Source organism: Scylla paramamosain, chromosome 2 (genome assembly GCF_035594125.1).
Source record: "Scylla paramamosain isolate STU-SP2022 chromosome 2, ASM3559412v1, whole genome shotgun sequence".
Lineage (NCBI taxonomy): Eukaryota > Metazoa > Arthropoda > Malacostraca > Decapoda > Portunidae > Scylla > Scylla paramamosain.
Window position 1 is genome coordinate 20,667,501 of NC_087152.1, and position 19,688 is coordinate 20,687,188.

General features: G+C 40.1%; 1 protein-coding gene across 3 annotated transcripts; it reads left to right on the plus strand.

Moving 5' to 3' along the window:
• The first annotated feature begins 7,723 nt into the window (after window positions 1-7,723).
• LOC135111695 (uncharacterized) lies at window positions 7,724-16,380 on the plus strand. Of its 3 annotated transcripts, XM_064025310.1 has the most exons (4): window positions 7,878-11,714; window positions 12,154-12,314; window positions 12,753-12,846; window positions 13,485-16,380. In XM_064025310.1, the coding sequence occupies exons 1-4, from the start codon at window positions 11,240-11,242 to the stop codon at window positions 13,532-13,534; spliced, it is 780 nt and encodes a 259-aa protein (XP_063881380.1). In that variant the 5' UTR covers window positions 7,878-11,239; the 3' UTR covers window positions 13,535-16,380. The 3 variants fall into 3 exon arrangements, 2 of the variants coding, with proteins under 2 accessions (XP_063881380.1, XP_063881370.1); XR_010273876.1 differs by lacking the exon at window positions 7,878-11,714 and adding an exon at window positions 7,724-7,871 and having other exon boundaries at window positions 12,753-16,380; XM_064025300.1 differs by having other exon boundaries at window positions 12,753-16,374.
• Window positions 16,381-19,688: the final 3,308 nt, after the last annotated feature.

The window sequence follows — 19,688 nt, forward strand, 5'->3', positions numbered from 1 at the left end:
CCATCATCAAGGCAGGGCCAGGCAAAATACTTCCTGGCCAAACACTATTCTCACTCTGGCCTGCCCTGACCACACTACTCCTTGATCGCTCATGGCTCTGGAGCCTCCGTGCCACACCCATAAAATTGATAAAAAAAAAAATGCCACCTCCTTGGCAAAACCAAGAGGTACCCTTGGGCCACTCTCAACAAAACAACATAGTACTTCCCGAGTGTGCCACCATCACGCTTGCTTCTCACCGTCAGATACACCCATACCATCACTCATCCCTCCTGCCGATTCCTTAATGACACAGATATCGCCAAAACGAGCTGACAGCTGCTCTTTTCCAGAACACAGCACACCCATCCCCACACATGCAGCAAAACAAACACACGTGGCCGTTGCAAAACAACAAAGGAGGAGGCAGTAGGCACCTGCTGAAACGATAATTACTCCCAGTGAGGTATAAAGCACTGGATCAGGGGATGCTGTGAACTTATCATTAAACCCAGCTGTGACCTCACAGAATGTTTCACTTTGTGTCTCTCAACACAAGGGAGAAGTCACAGCCTGCCCTCTAAAGACAACTCTCTTCCTCCATACAAAACTACAAGCACCTAATAACACACACACCCTTCACCCAAAAATTCGAAATCATCATGGCGACTCCTACACCAGCCTCTGAGTCCCCAACTGAGGAGGGGACCACAAATGTCCCCAGGTCGGACTGGTCTTCTGATGACGATCCCAAGTGCTTTGTCACCCCCCCTCAACTTTTTCTTCATTAACTTATGCAACATTCGCGGTCTTAGATCTAATTTTCAGTCTGTAGAACATCACCTCTCCTCTTCTAAACCTCATCTTTTCCTCACTGAAACACAGGTGTCTGAAGTAACTGACAATAGCCCCTTTTCTGTTCTCTCCTACTTTCTCTACCTTCATTTTCAATCCAAAGCTGGATATTGCGTTTATGTGCGCAACAACTTAACCTGCTCTCCTGCTCACGCTCTTGAATCTTCCGAGTTTTCCACCATCTGGCTACGACCACATTGTCACTCTCAAACTAAATTTATCTGTGCTGTATACCTCTCACCTAACTTCTCTGAATATAAGAAATTCTTTGACTACTAAACTTCCAAAGTGGAGCACATTCTGACTCTCCTCCCTTTTGCAGAGATCTCCATTCTTGGAGACTTCATTGTTAACCACCAACTTTGGCTTTCCTCTTCCTTCACTGACTATCCTGGTAAACTAGCTTTTAACTTTGCTATCCTCCATGATCTACAGCAACTGGTCCAACACCCTACTTGTATTCCTGACCGTCTTGGAGATACGCCCAACATTCTTGACCTTTTCCTGACCTGTAATCCTTCTGGTTATGCTGTTATCCTCTCTTCTCCGATGGGCTCCACCGATCACAATCTCATATATGTATCTTGTCCTATCGCTCCAATCCCTCCTCAGGATCCCCCTAAGCAAAGCTGCCTCTGGCATGCTGCCTCTGCTAGTTGGGGGGACCTGAGGAGGTATTTTGCTGAATTTCCTTGGAATGACTACTGCTTCCGTGTCAGAGACCCGTCTTTGTGTGCTGAGCGCATAACAGAGGTGATAGTGTCTGGCATGGAGGCGTACATTCCTCACTCTTTTTCTTGATCTAAACCTTCTAAACTTTTGTTTAATACAGCTTGTTCTCGTGTTATACATGATAGAGAGGTGGCCCACTAGAGGTATTTAAGCCTTCCATCACCAGAATCTCATGCACTTTATATTTCTACCTGGAACCATGCCAAGTCTGTTCTCCAACTAGCCAAAAACTCCTTCATTAACAGAAAGTGTCAAAATATTTCAAGATTAATTCCCCTTGTGACTTCTGGCATCTAGCCAAAAATATCTCCAATAACTTTGCTTCTTCTTCTTTCCCTACTTTATTTCAACCAGATGGCACCACTACTATCACATCTATTTCTAAAGATGAACTCTTCTCTCAAACTTTTGCTAAAAACTCTACGATGGACGATTCTGGGCTTGTTCCTCCCCCTCCTGACTACTTCATGGTACCTATTAAAATTCTTCGTAATGATGTTTTCCATGCCCTCGCTGATCTAAACTCTGGGAAGGCTTATGGACCTGATGGGGTTCCCCCTATTGTTCTCCGAAACTGTGCCTCCGTGCTTGCACCTTGCTTAGTGAAACTCTTTCAGCTCTGTCAACATCTACCTTTCCTTCTTGCTGGATGTTTGCCTATATTCAGCCTGTTCCTAAAAAGGGTGACCGTTCTAATCCCTCAAACTACCGTTCTATTGCTTTAATTTCCTGCCTATCTAAAGTTTTTTTAATTTGTCCTCAACAAGAAGATTTTTAAACACCCATCACTTCACAACCTTCTATTTGATCGCCAGTATGGGTTCCGTCAAGGACGCTGTACTGGTGATCTTCTGGCTTTCCTTACTGAGTCTTGGTCATCCTCTTTTAGATATTTTTGTGAAACTTTTCCCGTTGCCTTGAACATACCAAAAGCTTTTGATAGAGTGTAGCACAAAGCTTTAATTTCCAATCTACACCCCTGCGGCTTTTATCTTTCTCTCTGTAACTTATCTCAAATTTCCTTTCTGACCGTTCTGTTGCTGCTGTGGTAGACGGTCACTGTTCTCCTAAATCTATTAACAGTGGTGTTCCTCAGGGTTGTGTCCTGTCACCCACTTTTCTTATTATTCATGAATGACTTTCTAAAACCAAACTTCTTGTCTTATCCACTCCTATGCTGATGATACCACCCTGCACTTTTCCACGTCTTTCCATAGACGTCCAATCCTTCGGGAAGTAAACATTTCACGCAGGGAAGCCACAGAACGCCTGACTTCTGATCTTTCTATAATTTCTGATAGGGGCAGAGCAAACTTGGTATTGTTCAATGCCTCAAAAACTCAATTCCTCCATCTATCAACTCAACACAACCAACCAGACAACTATCCCCTCTTCTTCATTGATACTCAACTGTCCCCTCTTCTATACTGAACATCCTCGGTCTGTCCTTTACTTATAATCTGAACTGAAACTTCACATCTCATCTTTAGCTAAAAGAGCTTCTATGAAGTTAGGTGTTCTGAGACGTCTCCGCCAGTTTTTCTCACCCCCCCCCCACCTGCTAACTCTGTACAAGGGCCTTATCCGTCCATGTATGGAGGATGCTTTATACGTCTGGGGGATTTCCACTCATACCGCTCTTCTAGACAGGGTAGAATCAAAAGCTTTTCGTCTCATCAAATCCTCTCCTCTAAATGACTGTCTTCAGCCTCTCTCTCATCACCGCAATGTTGCATCTCTAGGTGTCTTCTACCGCTATTTTTATGCTAACTGCTCTTCTGATCTTGCTATAAATATAGCTGCATACCTCCCTTCCTCCCGCGGCCTCGCTGCACAAGACTTTCTTCTTTCTCTTACCTCTATTCTGTTCATCTCTCTATTCTATTCTCAGTCATTCATCCCTTTCTCTGGTAAACTCTGGAACTCCCTGATTGCTTTTATATTTCCATCTTCCTATGACTTGAATTCCGTTCAAGAGGGAGGTTTCAAGACACTTATCCTTCAATTTTTGGCTACCGCTTTGGACCCTTTCCTGGGACTGGCATCTCTGTGGGCTTTTCTTATTTATTGAATTTTTGTTGCCCTTGGCTAGTGTACCTCCTACATAATAATGAAAAAAAATGTAGTTAAAAGTGGGACATAATGGTGCGTGGCACAAACTCTGCCCAGAAAGGCTGAGGAGGCTTCCTTCCAACTGCTCTGGGAGGAGAGCGTCCATAGAGATTCGTTTAATATAATAATAATAATAATAATAATAATAATAATAATAATAATAATAATAATAATAATAATTTCTTACTACTACTACTACTAATACGACTACTGCTATTACGACTTCTGCTACTGCTATTACTACTACTACTCTATTACTACTAGTACTACTACTACTACTACTATTACTACTACTACTACTACTACTACTACTACTACTTTCAATCTCTCTCTCTCTCTCTCTCTCTCCCTCTCTCTCTCTCTCTCTCTCTCTCTCTCTCTCTCTCTCTGTCCGTTTCCTGATTGTAATGACAGAATAATGTGTGTCGTTGTCGGTGAATCTGTCCGTCTTTCTCCAAGTGTACTCGTGTAAACATTTATGAGTATGTGTTATTTATAGGGTCATACTATGTTGCATGTATAAAATTTTCATCTCATATGTTGACTGTATTTGTAGGGGTTTATACGTTAAAGCAGATTAGCTTAGGGTGGTTAATGGCCCTGTTCATCGTCTGCCTGTTGAATAATTTGCAATACTAGTAGTAAGTCTGTAAATGATTTGCTTCTCATCACACCTGGGTCCGTCATTCAATGTGTATTATTTGTTGTCAAGTTTTGTGTACTATTAAGGCCAATAAAAGAAAAGTGCTCTCTCTCTCTCTCTCTCTCTCTCTCTCTCTCTCTCTCTCTCTCTCTCTCTCTCTCTCTCTCTCTCTCTCTCTCTGTGGCATTTCCGTGTGGAGTACAAAGTAGAGACTTGAAGAAAAGAAAAACACGAAACTTTTTCGGTTTTATTTATTTTTTTCTTTTTTAGTTTCAAGTGTGACTTTTTTTGTGAAAAGTTTAAAATTATCATCATCATCATCGTCATCATCGTCTTAATTTTAGAAGGTGTATACCTATTGGCTCTTCATTGTATACAGATTAGGCTCCTCACACAGTCCATATACACCCACAAATACTCTTAGGTAGGTCAGTAAAGGCAACTTACGTTAACTTCTTGCACCCACTTCCAATACTCAACATGATTACTTACACCAAAATTTGCCTTTTCCCTGTAAAAATTACATCTACCTAGTAAGTTAATTCCTCCTAGATACTTAAAGCATTCTCTAGTACTTAGGCCAGTCTCTCCTATTATATCTCTGCGCCTTCATTCCTACATATTGCACATTTAGACCGCCCAGTATTCTGAAAGATACATCTAATTCAGCTATATCTCTTCAGCGCACTTATGTCACAAAATGAAAAAAAAAAAAAACAAGAGATATATTGACACGGATAGATAGATACCAGTTGATGGATGAATATATATACGTGTGTGATTATATATATATATATATATATATATATATATATATATATATATATATATATATATATATATATATATATATATATATATATATATATATATATATATATATATATATATATATATATATATATATATATATATATATATATATATATATATATATATATATATATATATATATATATATATATATATATACACACACACACAAGGGAAGTAATAAAATTTATGTGGGGAATATAAGTGACTGCGCGGATATTATCTTAGGAGCTGCCTGTCTCCCCCGCCTTTGCTGAAAACGGCAGTGTAGACTTAGCCCAGTTCAGTGCGAGGACAACTAGTTCCACACATAACGTCCACGAACGTGTTAGTCCTGCCTGCAGCGTTGGTGGTTTCTCCCAGACCGAATGTATGTCTGAGGAGATGATATTTAAACTGGAAATGAGGAGAATATAACTAATGGCTGAGAAAGAAGAAAGAGAATTGAGAAGATTCCAATTGGAAGCTGAAGCCGAGAAAAGAAGGTTGAAGAATGAGGAGGGTAGAGAAGCAAGGAGGCTTGATACCGAGGCCAGATTACTTAAGGCCGAGAAAAAGGTCAGATTACTTGAGGCTGAGAAGGAGAAAGAGCTGAGGCTTCTTGAAGCAGAAAAGGAAGAGAAAGAGAAGGCGAGGATGTATGAGAAGGAAATAAGATTACTTGAGGCGGAGAAGGAGGCGAAGATATATGTGAGAGAGGAGGCTAAAAAAAGAATAAGATATTTGAGTTGGAGAAGACTCGGATTGAAGTTAATTCACTTATGGCTTGAGGAGAGGAGAGGAAGTGAAGGAGGATACAGTATAAAGCCGAATGTTGAAGAGTTTGATGTTGATTCTTGAATTTGATGAAAAGAAGGTAACCGAATGGTTCAGGCGATTTGAGAAGAAGGCCTCCGAATTTGATTGTCCTCAAGAGAGATGGCTTGGCCTTGTGGCCAATATGTTGAAGAGTAAGGCTTTGGAAGTCTATGACAGGATGTCAGTAGAGGATATGGACGATTACTAGGAGTTTAAGGCTGACGTCCTGAGAGCTTGAGCTGCAGCCGGAGGCGTGCAGGTTGCGATTCCATGGAGGAAAGAAAAAGGCCTACTGACTCCTATTTAGAATGTGCTCGCTATCTGGAGGAAACACTTGAAAAGTGGATTGCTAGCGAGCAAGCAACTTCTTACCGTGAGTTATAGAAACTCATGGTAATGGAGCAATTTATTAATGTGGCCAAGAGGGAGTTAGTACCGCTGTTCCTTGAGAAAAGAATTAAAAGCCTTTAGGAGGCAGCGATATGGGTGGATGACCACGTGTTGGCGCACCGGCCTCTGCCACGTTGGACTGGTGGTACGTCTGGCGGACCCAGTGATGTGTCTGGTGGCGCGGCCAGCACCAGTTTGTCTGAGAGTCCACGTTATAGTAGTGACTCCAGCAATAAGTCGGGGCGAGGAAATTATTTTTCACCCAGCCCTCGACGGAGACAGGGAACACGCAACATAGCACTCCCAAGTACAGTACACAGCCTGTGTGTCATTATTGCAAGAATACTGGGCATTTTAAGTATAACTGCCCTAAGTTAGTATCCACCACTGCTTCCAAGACGCCCCAGAAGCTGGTGGCTTTGATGGTGTCCCATCGCCGGGACCAGCAGTGATGAAGTCCGGACTATTGTTTGGTCGCGAGGGTAGAAAGGCCGTCGTGGCCGCCCTCTCATCTGTCGATACCTCACTGACCCCTGTGAGATCTGAGTTGAACTGGTGCTGTCCATTTCTATGTAAGGGCACAGTTGAGATTGACAGAGCTGTGTACCCCGTTACAGTTTTGAGAGACAACGACACAGCAGCCGTTGTGCGGGGATGTGACTGAAGGTGCCGGGGAATTGGCGCCACGGAGAGGTACGCTACAGCGATTAAGCTGTCATGGCCGCTAGTGACAGCAGAGGAGCGGGTGGCACTAGCGAAGTATCTGCCAGTGTAGGGGGGTCGATTTCCTTCTGGGGAATGACCTGGCAGGTGGAAGAGTCTGGGTACAGCTCCCGTCCGCGGACGCCGACTCGGATGTGGAGGCTGCTGAGTGCTGACCCTGTTGTTGTTGTTACTCACCCTAAGGCGAGGCAAACACCCCAGCGTCGGGTGCCTGCGGAATCTGTGACTCCAGTGGTTGACAGCAACAAGGCAGGACCACCAACCACAACAGGAGCGCAGTGGTTGTCTTGATGCCGCGGTGGAGGCAGAGTGCCCAGAGGCATATCTTGTTGTGGGCCAAGGTTTGAACAAGTCAGTCAAACTCGTCTTTGAGTCAGTGTGCGGGGGCTGATTGTGTAGTGCTGGGACGTAATATTAAGCTAATATAAGTAATATTAGGTTAATATATATAAAATTAAGTTAGTATAAGAATTATTGGTAAGATTTAGTCGTTATTACATCATGCATACATCCCCGAGACATACAGACAGACAGACAGACAACATGTTGGTGCCCGCAGGAAATGGGTGATCGATTTTCTGTATGAATAAAGGCATTATTTTCATACAAGGTATTAGCTTGTGGCTAGAATGTTTCATCTTGTTATTCAGAAGAACAAATACACCAGGTCATGATACGAGTAAAGTAATGTAAACGTTTATTATACTGTTGAAACTAATAATTTACGAATTACTTTGAGGAAGAATCTGAAAACTACGGAGGTTCGTAGCTTTGTGACGCCGGCCTGAACCCTGCTCAGAGAGATCTTGGTTTGCTTACGGTACAGGTACGTTACTCTAAGTTTGAAGTAATTACTATTCATATCTGTAAATATATTTTCTTATCAAAACATCACTCAGAGAGATCTTGGCTTGCGTACACTACAGAGAGATCTTGGTTTGCTTACACTACAGGGAAGCCAGTGGAGGTAAAAGAAAAGTCTGTCTGTGCGTTCCACATATGTGTGTTTGGTTAGGTATACTTAATAGTGTGAGAACGGAGTGTTTAGTTCACAGATTATTAAGGTTGTGCAGTATTTCTCGTTATCATACGGGGACGTAACCACCTGGTTCGGTCCTCGGAACGCTGATTAGGCTGTGTTATACAAGGGTTATAGGAAAATGTAATAAGGGGATTGTTTATTCTTATGTAACCACCAGTGAATTATTTTTCGAGTCACGTGCATGAATAATACCACCCTCGCCAGGTGAATGAGACTGTATACTCATGTAATACCCAAACACTAATGCCCATTATTGCTATTGGTGAATGTGTGAGATGTGTCAAGTGATTAGTTCGGCCAGTATTTGCACTACTGTAATGAAATCTTGAGCGCTACTGAAAGGATACTTGATGCTACCAGATGTTATATGAATGACATGTGAATTAGTATTAACGCTATCACAAGTGAAGGAAAAATAAAGATCATAAATCAGTGAGTGAAGATATTTCCTCACCAACTTTTTGAGAAAAAAAAAAAAAAATAAATAAAAATAATAACCTAGCTTGTGAGTGGCACAGGCTGGGCGGGGGGGGGACATTACACAGGTAGCAAGAGCGGTGGGATATACAGTTGCTGTAGTTCACCGGGAGTGTGTGTTATTCACCAATAATGTGGAAAATTTCTTTTGTGGGACAGTCAAATTCCTAAAAATTTTGAGTTCCCAAACACTGAAATTAAAATTTTCCGTGCACCTGGGGCTAAAGCCAGCGAATTTTTTTTTTCAAGACTCGCGTGTGAACAAAGTCTTAGAATGGGAACATGATCTAACGATCCTTTGGATCTCTAGTAATGACATAAATGTTGATGCTAACCCATTAGAAATTTTCAACCACATCAAAGAAATTTACCAAGAAACAAACTGCCAGTCAATAGTGTATATCTGCCAAATTGAACCTAGAATTCGTACTAGAAATATTCCTGCAGAAATTTACAAGAGAATTCAGTGTTGGATAAAAAAAAAAAAAAAAAAACAGAATCAAGAGATCACTTAAAACACCTAAAATTAATTTTAACAATGTGAGCTTTGTAGAAGAGTTAAGTGGTGATGGAGTGCATTGGAGTGGAGCTGGCAGAGTGAGAGTTGAGTCTAAGTTTAAAAAGATAATTAAAGGATTCATTGGGGAAGACGAGGTTGGTGAGTGAGGAGAGGTGGTCGATAAGTTTATGGGAGCCTGAAGAATACTCTTGTGTCTGAAGTTCATGAGGATCGAAGCTCTACCCAAGACTTACGTAATCTACATCTCACCACAACCAGTCGTGAAAAATGGATGATCAACCCATATTTTCACAGTGGGGGGCAAGTTCTGGGGAACAAATGGAGGAAACTAACCCTAACCCTCTCAAAACCAGTCCAGTAAAAACAGAAGAAAAAAAAAAAAAACATCAGTACGTTGGAACAAGAAATAGACAGCCTTAAACAAATAATGGCGCAACAAAACCGAGTACTACAACGTTTAGGTGCTAACTTGCAAACTCCCCCGTGTCATAACGACAACTAAACCCCGTGACATTCCTGTATTAGAACTACATCAACTACAGGGATTCAATGCAACTACTCAGCTCAAGATTTTCTTTGAGCTAGTTGAACAATGCAGTGAGATTGATGCCAGGAGAGTACAAATAGCCAAAGGAAGAGTTAGTACCGAGATAGCAGCTCTCATTCATAACCATCAAACCTTACACAACTGTAATACTTGGGACAGCCTCAAAGGGCTTCTTAACAACCAATTCAATAACGAAGTTAAATTTGATAGAACATGGCAAGACACTGACTCTGAATGTTATGATTGGTCTGAGTCACCACAGGCTTTTGTTAATAATTTCATCTGTCGCTATGCTATCCTAGAAACACGATTTGCCAAAGGAAACTCCCTAATCGTGACAAAACTATCAAAAGAAAACTATGGCAAGGTCTTCCTCAAGAAGCTAAGACCAGACTAGAAGGATTCCTGGATGAGGATTATCCACTAAATAAATTTGTCGACAGAGTAGAACATGAACGACAGTGGCTCGAGGCTACTCATACACCTACACTAGGTAGAGTTCAACCAGAAAAGAAAGACTATCCACTCAAACATGACATCCAACCTGAAACTCACACTGTAAGTCCTAATGATCGATCCCAATCAAATGCTACATCTAGAGAATCCTCAGAAGTCGATGAAATAAAGAAACAGATCAAGGACTTAACAGAACAAATTGGGAAATTACAAACTTCTCCATGTCAACCCCAAAATGAGCGTTACTGCTCACTCTGCCACTCTCATTCACATAGTCTGAGAGAATGTTGGAGGAAACCTATTAGAGGTTCCTGCTTTGATTGTCAACAATATGGTTGTTGGCGAGGAAGCAAATATTACCCAGGAAAACCAAAGACAACATGACTAGCTCAAGCTCATTTTTATCAGCATAGCTGTTAATAACAAAATCGTGAGAGCAGTAGTTGATACTGGTAGCTGTTACACCCTTATCAAGGAAGCAACAGTAAATAAAATGGGGAGTGAAATAAATAAAAGACGTGCCCTTCCTAATTTGCAAGGAGTCACTGGATCACCATTAATAATTAGAGATGTTGCAGTGAGGCTGGTAGATGCCTATCAGCGCCAGCATTTTTAATTGTCTCCGATTTCCTGGGGCAAAGGGGTATCTTAGCTAAATTTGAAATCGATGTGCAGGAAAAGTACAGCATGAATTGCTGCACAAGTGTATCTAAAATAAAAAAAACATAACCCTTAATATTAATATTCATACTTACTGGTGTATGATAAGGCTTTGTTAATTGGATTATAAGATAAAACTAAAAATAGGTAATGATTTTTTTTAAGTAAGTATGAACAGTAAAAATAAAAGGATGTTGATTTCGGCTTGTGCATTTTATCTGGGAATGTTGAAAAATATCAGATATCACGGACACGTCTTGTATATGAAAGTAATCAGTGAAATAAAAAAAAAGAACAGCACCGCTGGCGGACGTACGACGTACTTATCTTGATCATGATTCTTCAGTTAAAGAAAGCGCCGCGCGCCGTTACGAAGGAGTGCAAAGTGTAAACAATAGCCTCTCAGTTCTGCCGATACAAAGGCCTGACTCAGAAGAAATACTAGGTCAACCTGTACCATCAAGATCAAGCTGGAGCCTGGAAGCTACAAGTATGCCGAATTATACATGTGCTGTAGCAGACTGCACATCAGACTCAAGAAAAGGGAAGAGAAACACAGACCAAGTAACTGAAGATGTCAAACGATTTGTGAGATTTCCAAGTGCAAAAAAGGAACCTAAAAGGAGGAAGATGTGGGAGGAGAGGTGCAGGCGTGCAGGTGGATGGAAGGCAACACAGAATCACGCTGTATGCTCCTTACACTTTTTGGACTGGAACAATGGACCATCACCTGAACATTCAGACCCAACTTTATTCGCTTATAATGGGTGGGGAAGAAACCATCATGCAGTTATTAATAGGAAGGCAAACAGTCTCCAGTGCCAGGGGCAAGATGTCATTGCAGCACCTAACGCCTCAGCATCCACACAGTGCAACACTGAAACACAGTTTCCTCAAGAAGAGGTGCTACCCCTGAATGTCCAAGACTGGGGGGAGGTAGAAGTATGCACTACCACAGAAGATTCAGGTGGGTTACATTTGAGTTATTTTATTATTAAGATTGTCAAGTTAAGGTTAGGTTGTTGGTTTTTTTCTTTTAGGTAAAAAAAAAAAGTTTCAGAGAGAAAACAATTCTTTAACATTGTCTCCTAAATGAAAATTCACTACTTGAGATGTGTGATCCTAAACTTAGAACAGTGGCTAGTGTTATCTACATATTACCCAAATGCTCAGGTAATCACTCAAATATTCACATGACACCTGATCCATGACTGTGTCAGCACTGAAAGATATTTAATATTTATTAGGCTATGCCTGTACTTTGCAACAGTTAACTATATGATCAAGTAAAACTAAATATTATGGTAGTTTTTTTTTATTATTTGATTATTTATTTATGTATTTTTTGTTTTTTTACTTCATGCTTGATCACATGTGATTAATACTTATATTCATATCTTCTACAGATACTACAGTTCCTGATGAGAGCTGCAATGTTTTGGGTGACCACACATATGGAGCTTATACCCATAGTGAAACTGTTGCAGAGCCAGTAGATGTAGAGGTGCAGACTGACCAGTTTACAACACTTGAGAAAGCTTCACAAACTTATGAGGAAGTACATGAGGTGAGCAAACTATACTTATGCTACATACTCTTATTATTCTTTTATCTTTTTTTCCATCATCATATTATCATCATATTATTAGCATGATTTCCCTACCCATCATAATCATGTGTTATTAAGAGAGAGAGGGAGGGAGAGAGAGAGAGAGAGAGAGAGAGAGAGAGAGAGAGAGAGAGAGAGAGAGAGAGAGAGAGAGAGAGAGTGAGGCCGGAGTGACTTGGGTTGAACGAAGGAAAGGCCGGAGTGACTGTGGCTGGAATGATGAGGGGCCGGAGTGACTGGTTCCCAAAGGAATAGTAGGTAACGATATACCACCAAGTACATGTGTGCATAGTTTCCCATACCCTACTACAAATATGGCAAGAACTACATTTTTAAAAAAATTTACATGCAATAATATGCCCACCACACTAATATATTTCTTATTTCTTATTTCAGTGGGAACGTAACAACGTTGTAGAAGACGGAGCATTACGCAGCGCCTTTATTCCGAAAATTCTGAGGAAAAGTGAGAGTATTAAAAGATATACAGGTATGGAACAAAAGGATTTCTTTGATTTGTTTAATTTGATAAAAGATAATGTGACTGACATACATTATTGGAGAGGGCCAAATAGTGTCAAGAATGAGAATACACCACCAGGCATTACTAAAGCACATACAAAAAGGAAGTTGTCACAGTTACATGAATATTTAATGACCCTAGTACATATTAGAACAGGAATTGATCTCAGTACTTTAGCAGATCTTTTGGAAGTAGCACGAAGTGTTACAAGTAGTATCATTATAACTTGGATTAACGTACTTTATTTAGTTCTCAAGGACTGGCTTATATGGCCAACTGCAGCACAGGTGCGTGCAAGTTTGCCAAAAGATTTTCCAGAAGAATATTCTGACACACGAACCATCCTAGATTGCACTGAGATGTTCACAGTCAAGCCAGCAAATCCTTCAGCTCAGGCTGCCACATATTCCCAATATAAGCATCACAATACACTAAAAGTACTCATTGGAATTACTCCCACAGGGGTAATAACATTTGTATCAAGTGTGTATGGAGGTAATACGTCAGACCGTTATACTGCAGAAGTAGAGTTCATTGATAAAGTTGAGCCAGGTGATGCCATAATGGTGGATAGGGGCTTCAATATTGGTGATCTCATACTCCAGCATGGTGCAAAACTACACATCCCACCATTTACGAGGAAGGAAGCCAGTAAAGGCAGGATGCTCACACAAAGTGAAATTGCAAAAACATGAAGTATAGCAACATTGTGCATACATGTTGAGTGAGCCATCGTAAGAATGAAGACATTTAAACTATTAGGACAGACACTTCACCAAAGGATGTGGCCCCTCATGGATCACATTGTAGTAATAGTTGCAGTATTATGCAATATGATGCCACCACTAGTGTAGATTTGACAGAGCACACAATCTAAAACAACTTATGTAAAGCTTATTATAATCTCCTAAAGCTTATTTTTATGGGTAGTTATGTAAATAAAATTTGGGTGTTAGGGATCTCTGTAAGAACATCTCTACTCCAACACTTTCAACCATGTATTATCACCTTTGTAATATTAAAGGATATGTAAAGATAGTTCTTTCTTATAATTATTTATTAATAAACGTGTCTGAATCATTGTGGTATGGTGAATAATTTCTGAAAATCAAGAACACAGACTTTATTCCTGAAAAGAAATTTACAATATATTATATACAAACAATACAAATGAAAGTAGCATTAAGAAAAAAAAAAAAAACCTACACATTATAAGCAAATACAAAACTGTACAAATAACTATATACAAAACAACCACACCAGGCAGAAACAAATATGCAGTCATTATGAAGACCTCTTAAATATTACTTGCCTCTGGAGTTTCTTTTGAGTTCAGGAGATTTGGCAAGACATATTTATAATAAAAATCCATGGCAATTTCTGCATTGCTATCAAAGAAACTTTTATCAAAATAAATCCTCTGCACTGTTAAATGCGGACTTTTTTGTGTGAACATTACAAAATCACACCAATCCATCTCAGCAACACCTAAATGGGCTTGGATTTGTGTGTACCAAGGAGAGGAATTTTTTAGTACAATGCTGTTGTTTTCCCCAAGGGTTACATGGTAGGTATTAGAGCTATGTATCCAGTATGCAATCTGTATTTATGGGGGCACTTTATTTCTAATAACTCCCTGCCACAACATTTACAACTGACAATGCCATCAGGAGTTGCTCGGAGTAGTGGATTGTCTTTATTTATAAAAAGTCCACACCCTACAAATTTAAATTGTTTGTGTTTTTTTCTCATTTCTTTTATGTAAAGCTTCTTTGCTATGGGCTCTGTTTCCTTACCATATTTGGTACTCAAATTATCTTGTAAGCCTGAGAGTCTCATTATTTCATTTACTATGTAATTGTTACTTTCACTGCCCCTGTAGTGTACTGCCTTATGAAAAGTTGTTGATGTCAAGGCACCAACTCTGATCTTTCCACATACGTGATTTGTACTGGGCATGTGTTTTTGATTGTACGAAATCCATATCTGCACTACCTAAATGTTGCTTAACAAAATCAACAAATGGCAATGCAGACCTTGATTTACTAAATTCCCCTGCAAGTTCAGTGATTGTGGGTAGCTGCCTGTTCAATCTATCAGGGAAAAGCACTTGTTCATAACACGTTCGTGATGCACGTTGAGCCATAAACACATGAAAACTTTCCCCTGGGTTGAAGTTAGGGTCAAAGGTACAGGCTCTGTAATGTTCTGAATGAGGGGTTATTGAACGTGTTGTAGAGGTGTCCATCCTGCAAATCATGAAATGCATTGAAACATTTATGCCAAGGCAAGTGAGTTATCTCTAGGGATGGAGAAAAACGTGCTGCTAACTAACAATAGACTATGTTATGTATGAAAGCTCACAATGCTGGATTTCAGAACTATGAGTACCAAAAAGTAAGACAGTGGATGTACTGATAAGCTAGTAGTGCTGAATGCCATAAAGATTCACTAGACTTATTGCCAGAAGAAAATAAAATACTGAAGACATGCAGCAAACTTGCTTCCAAACATTAAATGCAAAGCAACTCCTTTCAGACCTCTGTGCCTTACATGCATAATAACAAACATTAACTCAAGGGCAAGCTATGAGAATAGTGCATTCAGTAAACTAGTAGGTGTTGCTGTGTGGCAGCACCAGGCATGAGGTTCTTCATCACACAGGGAACAATAACAAATGTGCCTAGAATCTTGTTCTATATACATTAAGATGCAAATAGGAACTAGAATACACTTTTCTACATAATTCTTTCTCGGAAGTGATAACGGTATGCACATGGGATTAAAAAAATAAAGAAATAAAATAGCCCATTTCGCTTGACTACATGGCACAGCGATGACATGTAGTGGCTTAGCTCTGAGAATACCACATTCTGAAAGAAATTGTTATATCTAAACCTGGGACGGACCACAGAGATGGTGCTGGGTTGACCACTTTAAAACAGAAAGTACATTTGATTAAACTCTTATAACCTAGATAATATGAGAATTGAAGACACATTATATTTCAATAATACCATTGCCTACTTTTAATCATGGTTGCAAAGTATGCTGACACCAACGCAGACTAGGAAAGTATAGGATATGCAACATCAGTCCCATAGGCAACTAAGAGACTAATTTAGAGTATGCAGATGTACCGTGTTAAAATTTCATTGATATAGATCAATATTAGGTAATTAAAAAGCATAATATGTTCGCATAGAGTACAATGATCTCTATGATCCATTCTATGAAGGAATGTGGCTTACGATGAAATTTTTCACCAAGTTATTTTGCCTAACCAGTTTGATGCTACCTATCCTATACCTTCCTTGAACCCAAATTCTTCAAGATCTGTGCTCATGAACCAGCCTTAGGAGACTGTTGCTATTACAACATACCTGTGATCTAGATCGACTGCCTTTGTTTGTTTGGTGTTGCGACGAGGCTTGTTCCACGTACATGGAAGATCAGTGCAGGTTGGTGCTGAAGCATGATCCCCTCTACGTGACACAAAGTCTTCTATGGCAAACATTAGAGACACAACGTGCTTGCAACTTCCATCATCTCTGCAAAGTAACAATAAAAAATAAAGTGAAATGGTTTTAATCACCAGTGGAACATTGTGGAATGGGCCCAGCATAAGGAGACCTGAGCCCAGGCATAGCACAAGGCGCGAAATGAAAACGGGATACGAGTGGCCTTCCTAAATACCAGAGGGTGGAATGAAGAAAAGTGTAGGATGCTGTTAGAGGAAGAAAGGAAACACTATGATGTGGTAGCAGTCAGAGAAACATGGTGGCATGATCACATTGAATGGCAAGAAGGTGAGTGGATGTGTATCGGGAAAGGAAGAAAAATCGGAGAAAAGAAGGGAGGTGGAGTAGGTGTAAGGCAGGGATGTGTAATGCCCCCGACCCTGTTCAATATATACTCAGAAGAACTGCTTGTAAGAATTAGATTAAGTGGCCAAGGAAATTGACAAAATTGGATGTTTGGCATATTATGCGGGTGATGTTGTCTTGATGACAGAAAAAGTAGATATGGATGATATGTTACAGATAGTGAGCAAATATGGAAGAGAATGGGGCTCAAATTTAGTCCACACAAATGCAAAATAATGCAGTTCAATGACAATAGAAATAATCAGTGGGTGTTAGGAGATTATGTACTGGAGGTGGTGGAGAGTTACACTTACCTGGGAATGCAAATGAGTGGTGAAGTAATACGAGGTGAACTACAAAGGGCCATAAATGAAGGCAAGGCAAGAAGAGTAGTAGGGAGGATATAGGATAACAAATAAGTATGAAGTAGGCCGGAGTTTGTGGAAAGGTATGGGAGTCCCACATTGTTTATATTGTGCCGAAATAACAAGATTTACAGAGAATGATGTAAGAACCTTTGAAAAAATACATATGACAGGCAGATGGGCATTAGGAGCCCTGAGAAGCACAGGACTGAAGGCAATAAGAGGAGAAATGGGCTGGAGCACCTTCAGAGAGAGAATAGCAAAAGGAAAACTGATATTTACGAAAAGACTGAAAGGTTTAGAAGAAAGATGGGCAAAGAAAGTCATAATGGAAGATAGACCAGGTTCTACGTGGAGGAGAGAAATAAAGAAGTGGAAAAAGAGGGAAAACCTAGAGGAAGACTGAAACAGATTAATAGCTAAAGATATAGCTAGGAAGGTATCTAGAGGAGAATGGAGGGAAAGGATGGAGAGAAAATCCACTTTGAAATGGTATGCCAGGAAAGAAAAACCAGAGAAGTTAGGGTAACACACAGGAGATTGGGGAAGTAAGCTGCTATTCAGGGCAAGGACAGGCACCCTAGAGGTAAATGGTAGGAAAAAGGAGGAACAGGAGCAAAGCTGCAGTTTCTGTGCAGGGGTGGAGGAGACAGTGCAACATCTGATAGTAGAGTGCAATGAGAATGAGGAAGAGAGAAATCACTTGATGGAAAAGGTTAGAGCCATTGTAGGTGAAGTACAATGGAGTAGAAGATTAGAAGAAGATGGAGGGATAACGCACAGTTCTGGGCCTATATGGAGTTAGAAAAGAAGATGTACTTGTTAAACACATGAAAAGATTCCTTACACAGGTTTGGGAAAAAAAAGGCAACATTATGCAGACCAGGGAGTGACGGAAGAAAGAAGAGGACAACCTACAAAGCGATCTAAAGCGAAACAGGTTACAAGAAGAAGGTTTGGTTAGGTTTCCATGATTATTGAAGGGAAAGTTTGTAGAAGAGATATGTGAAAAACTAGTATTGTTTCTTAAGGTATGCAATGGGATACTTCATGGCACATTAATATAACAAATCTTTACCAGTTGTTTCATATGATATCTAAGAGATGAATTTTTCCAAGTAAGATTTTCCTAGAGAATCATATCAGTCTACATTATTACTATATTAATTGAAAGCTACTGTGTTCATAAATACATCATATGTAGTGTCCATTGTACTCGTACTTACCCTATGCATTGGCAGCCAGCAGTCTCAATCGTTCCAGTGGTGTTCAGTAAAAGCCACACTTGGTATGGCTTTTCAGACTGTGCAGTCTGCCTCCTGCACAAGGCCCATGCATATATCATGTTGTGGTCTTGATTCAGTTCTACTTCATCAATGTGTGACTCCATGAAGAGCTGATATCCCCTTTCTTTTTCATATGATATAGCCCGTTCTGAGGACCACCCTCCCTTAGAAAGGAGATACACCAAGCATTTGGCTGACGTCAGGTGAGGTAGGGATGTTGTCTTTTTCCCATGAGGTTATAACACGTGGATTGGGAAATAAGATTACATTTCCGTTTACGGAAACTGTTCTTCTTGTAATACCAGCTACCTCAACATCACTCGGCTGTGTGATTTCCATGATGCCTGGATTAGTGATGGCCTTCTCGACCATGCCAACCAGCACTGCTTTACTGTATCCAGAATAGGGTATAGCTCGTTCTTTCAGGAATTTTCTTAATTCTGCTGTAGTCCATGATTGTGGCGGTGATGTATCCATTGTGCAAGGTAGTCGAGTAAGCGTGGTCCTGTGTTTTGGTTTGCTCGCTGCCCAAGTACCTGCGGATAGTGATCGTACCGCAAAAATAAAGTCTGATACAAAATTATATTTTCTTTACATTAAATGGATTTGCCTGTTGTTTAGTATATGAAAATACAAGTATATATTAGTATACTTCCATTGAGGTCAGTAAAAAATTACAGATTGCCTGCCTTGATACACTTATAGGCTCTTTCAAGAATATCATCTGAAATTATGAATAGAGGCTCAAACAATGTCATGTGCTGCCAGTTATCACGAAATTAATTGACTTAAAATTCAGACGCATTACTGTGCAACGATACACCTTTGTAAGCTTGTAAAACCTTGCCCCAAAAAGTATTTATTTTCCGGCGAGAATTAAAAATTCTGGCGATATCTGGTATCAAAACGCTGACTGCGACGTCTCTAATTCTTGGCATGGTTTGGTTAGAAATTGAGTCAGAGAAGATCATGTACATAAACAATGGTTCCCAGTATTTCCAAACAGTTACCTGGATGCAGGTCTATTACTAGGTACTGACGTTCTATCAAAAACCTCATTTACTTGGAATGGAAACAAAAACATCATAGTATGGAGAAATGCTCCCTATGTTATCAGTCACATCGAGACAAATAAGTAAGGTAGAAAGAGTGAGAGCAACCCCACTAACCCTAGATCAAAATGACCAATTAAAGGAAATCAGACTTATCAAATCTATAAGGATAGAACCTTGCCAAACACACTTCTTACCTATCCCAGTACCAAAGAAACCAGGAGAGACTTTGCTAGTTCA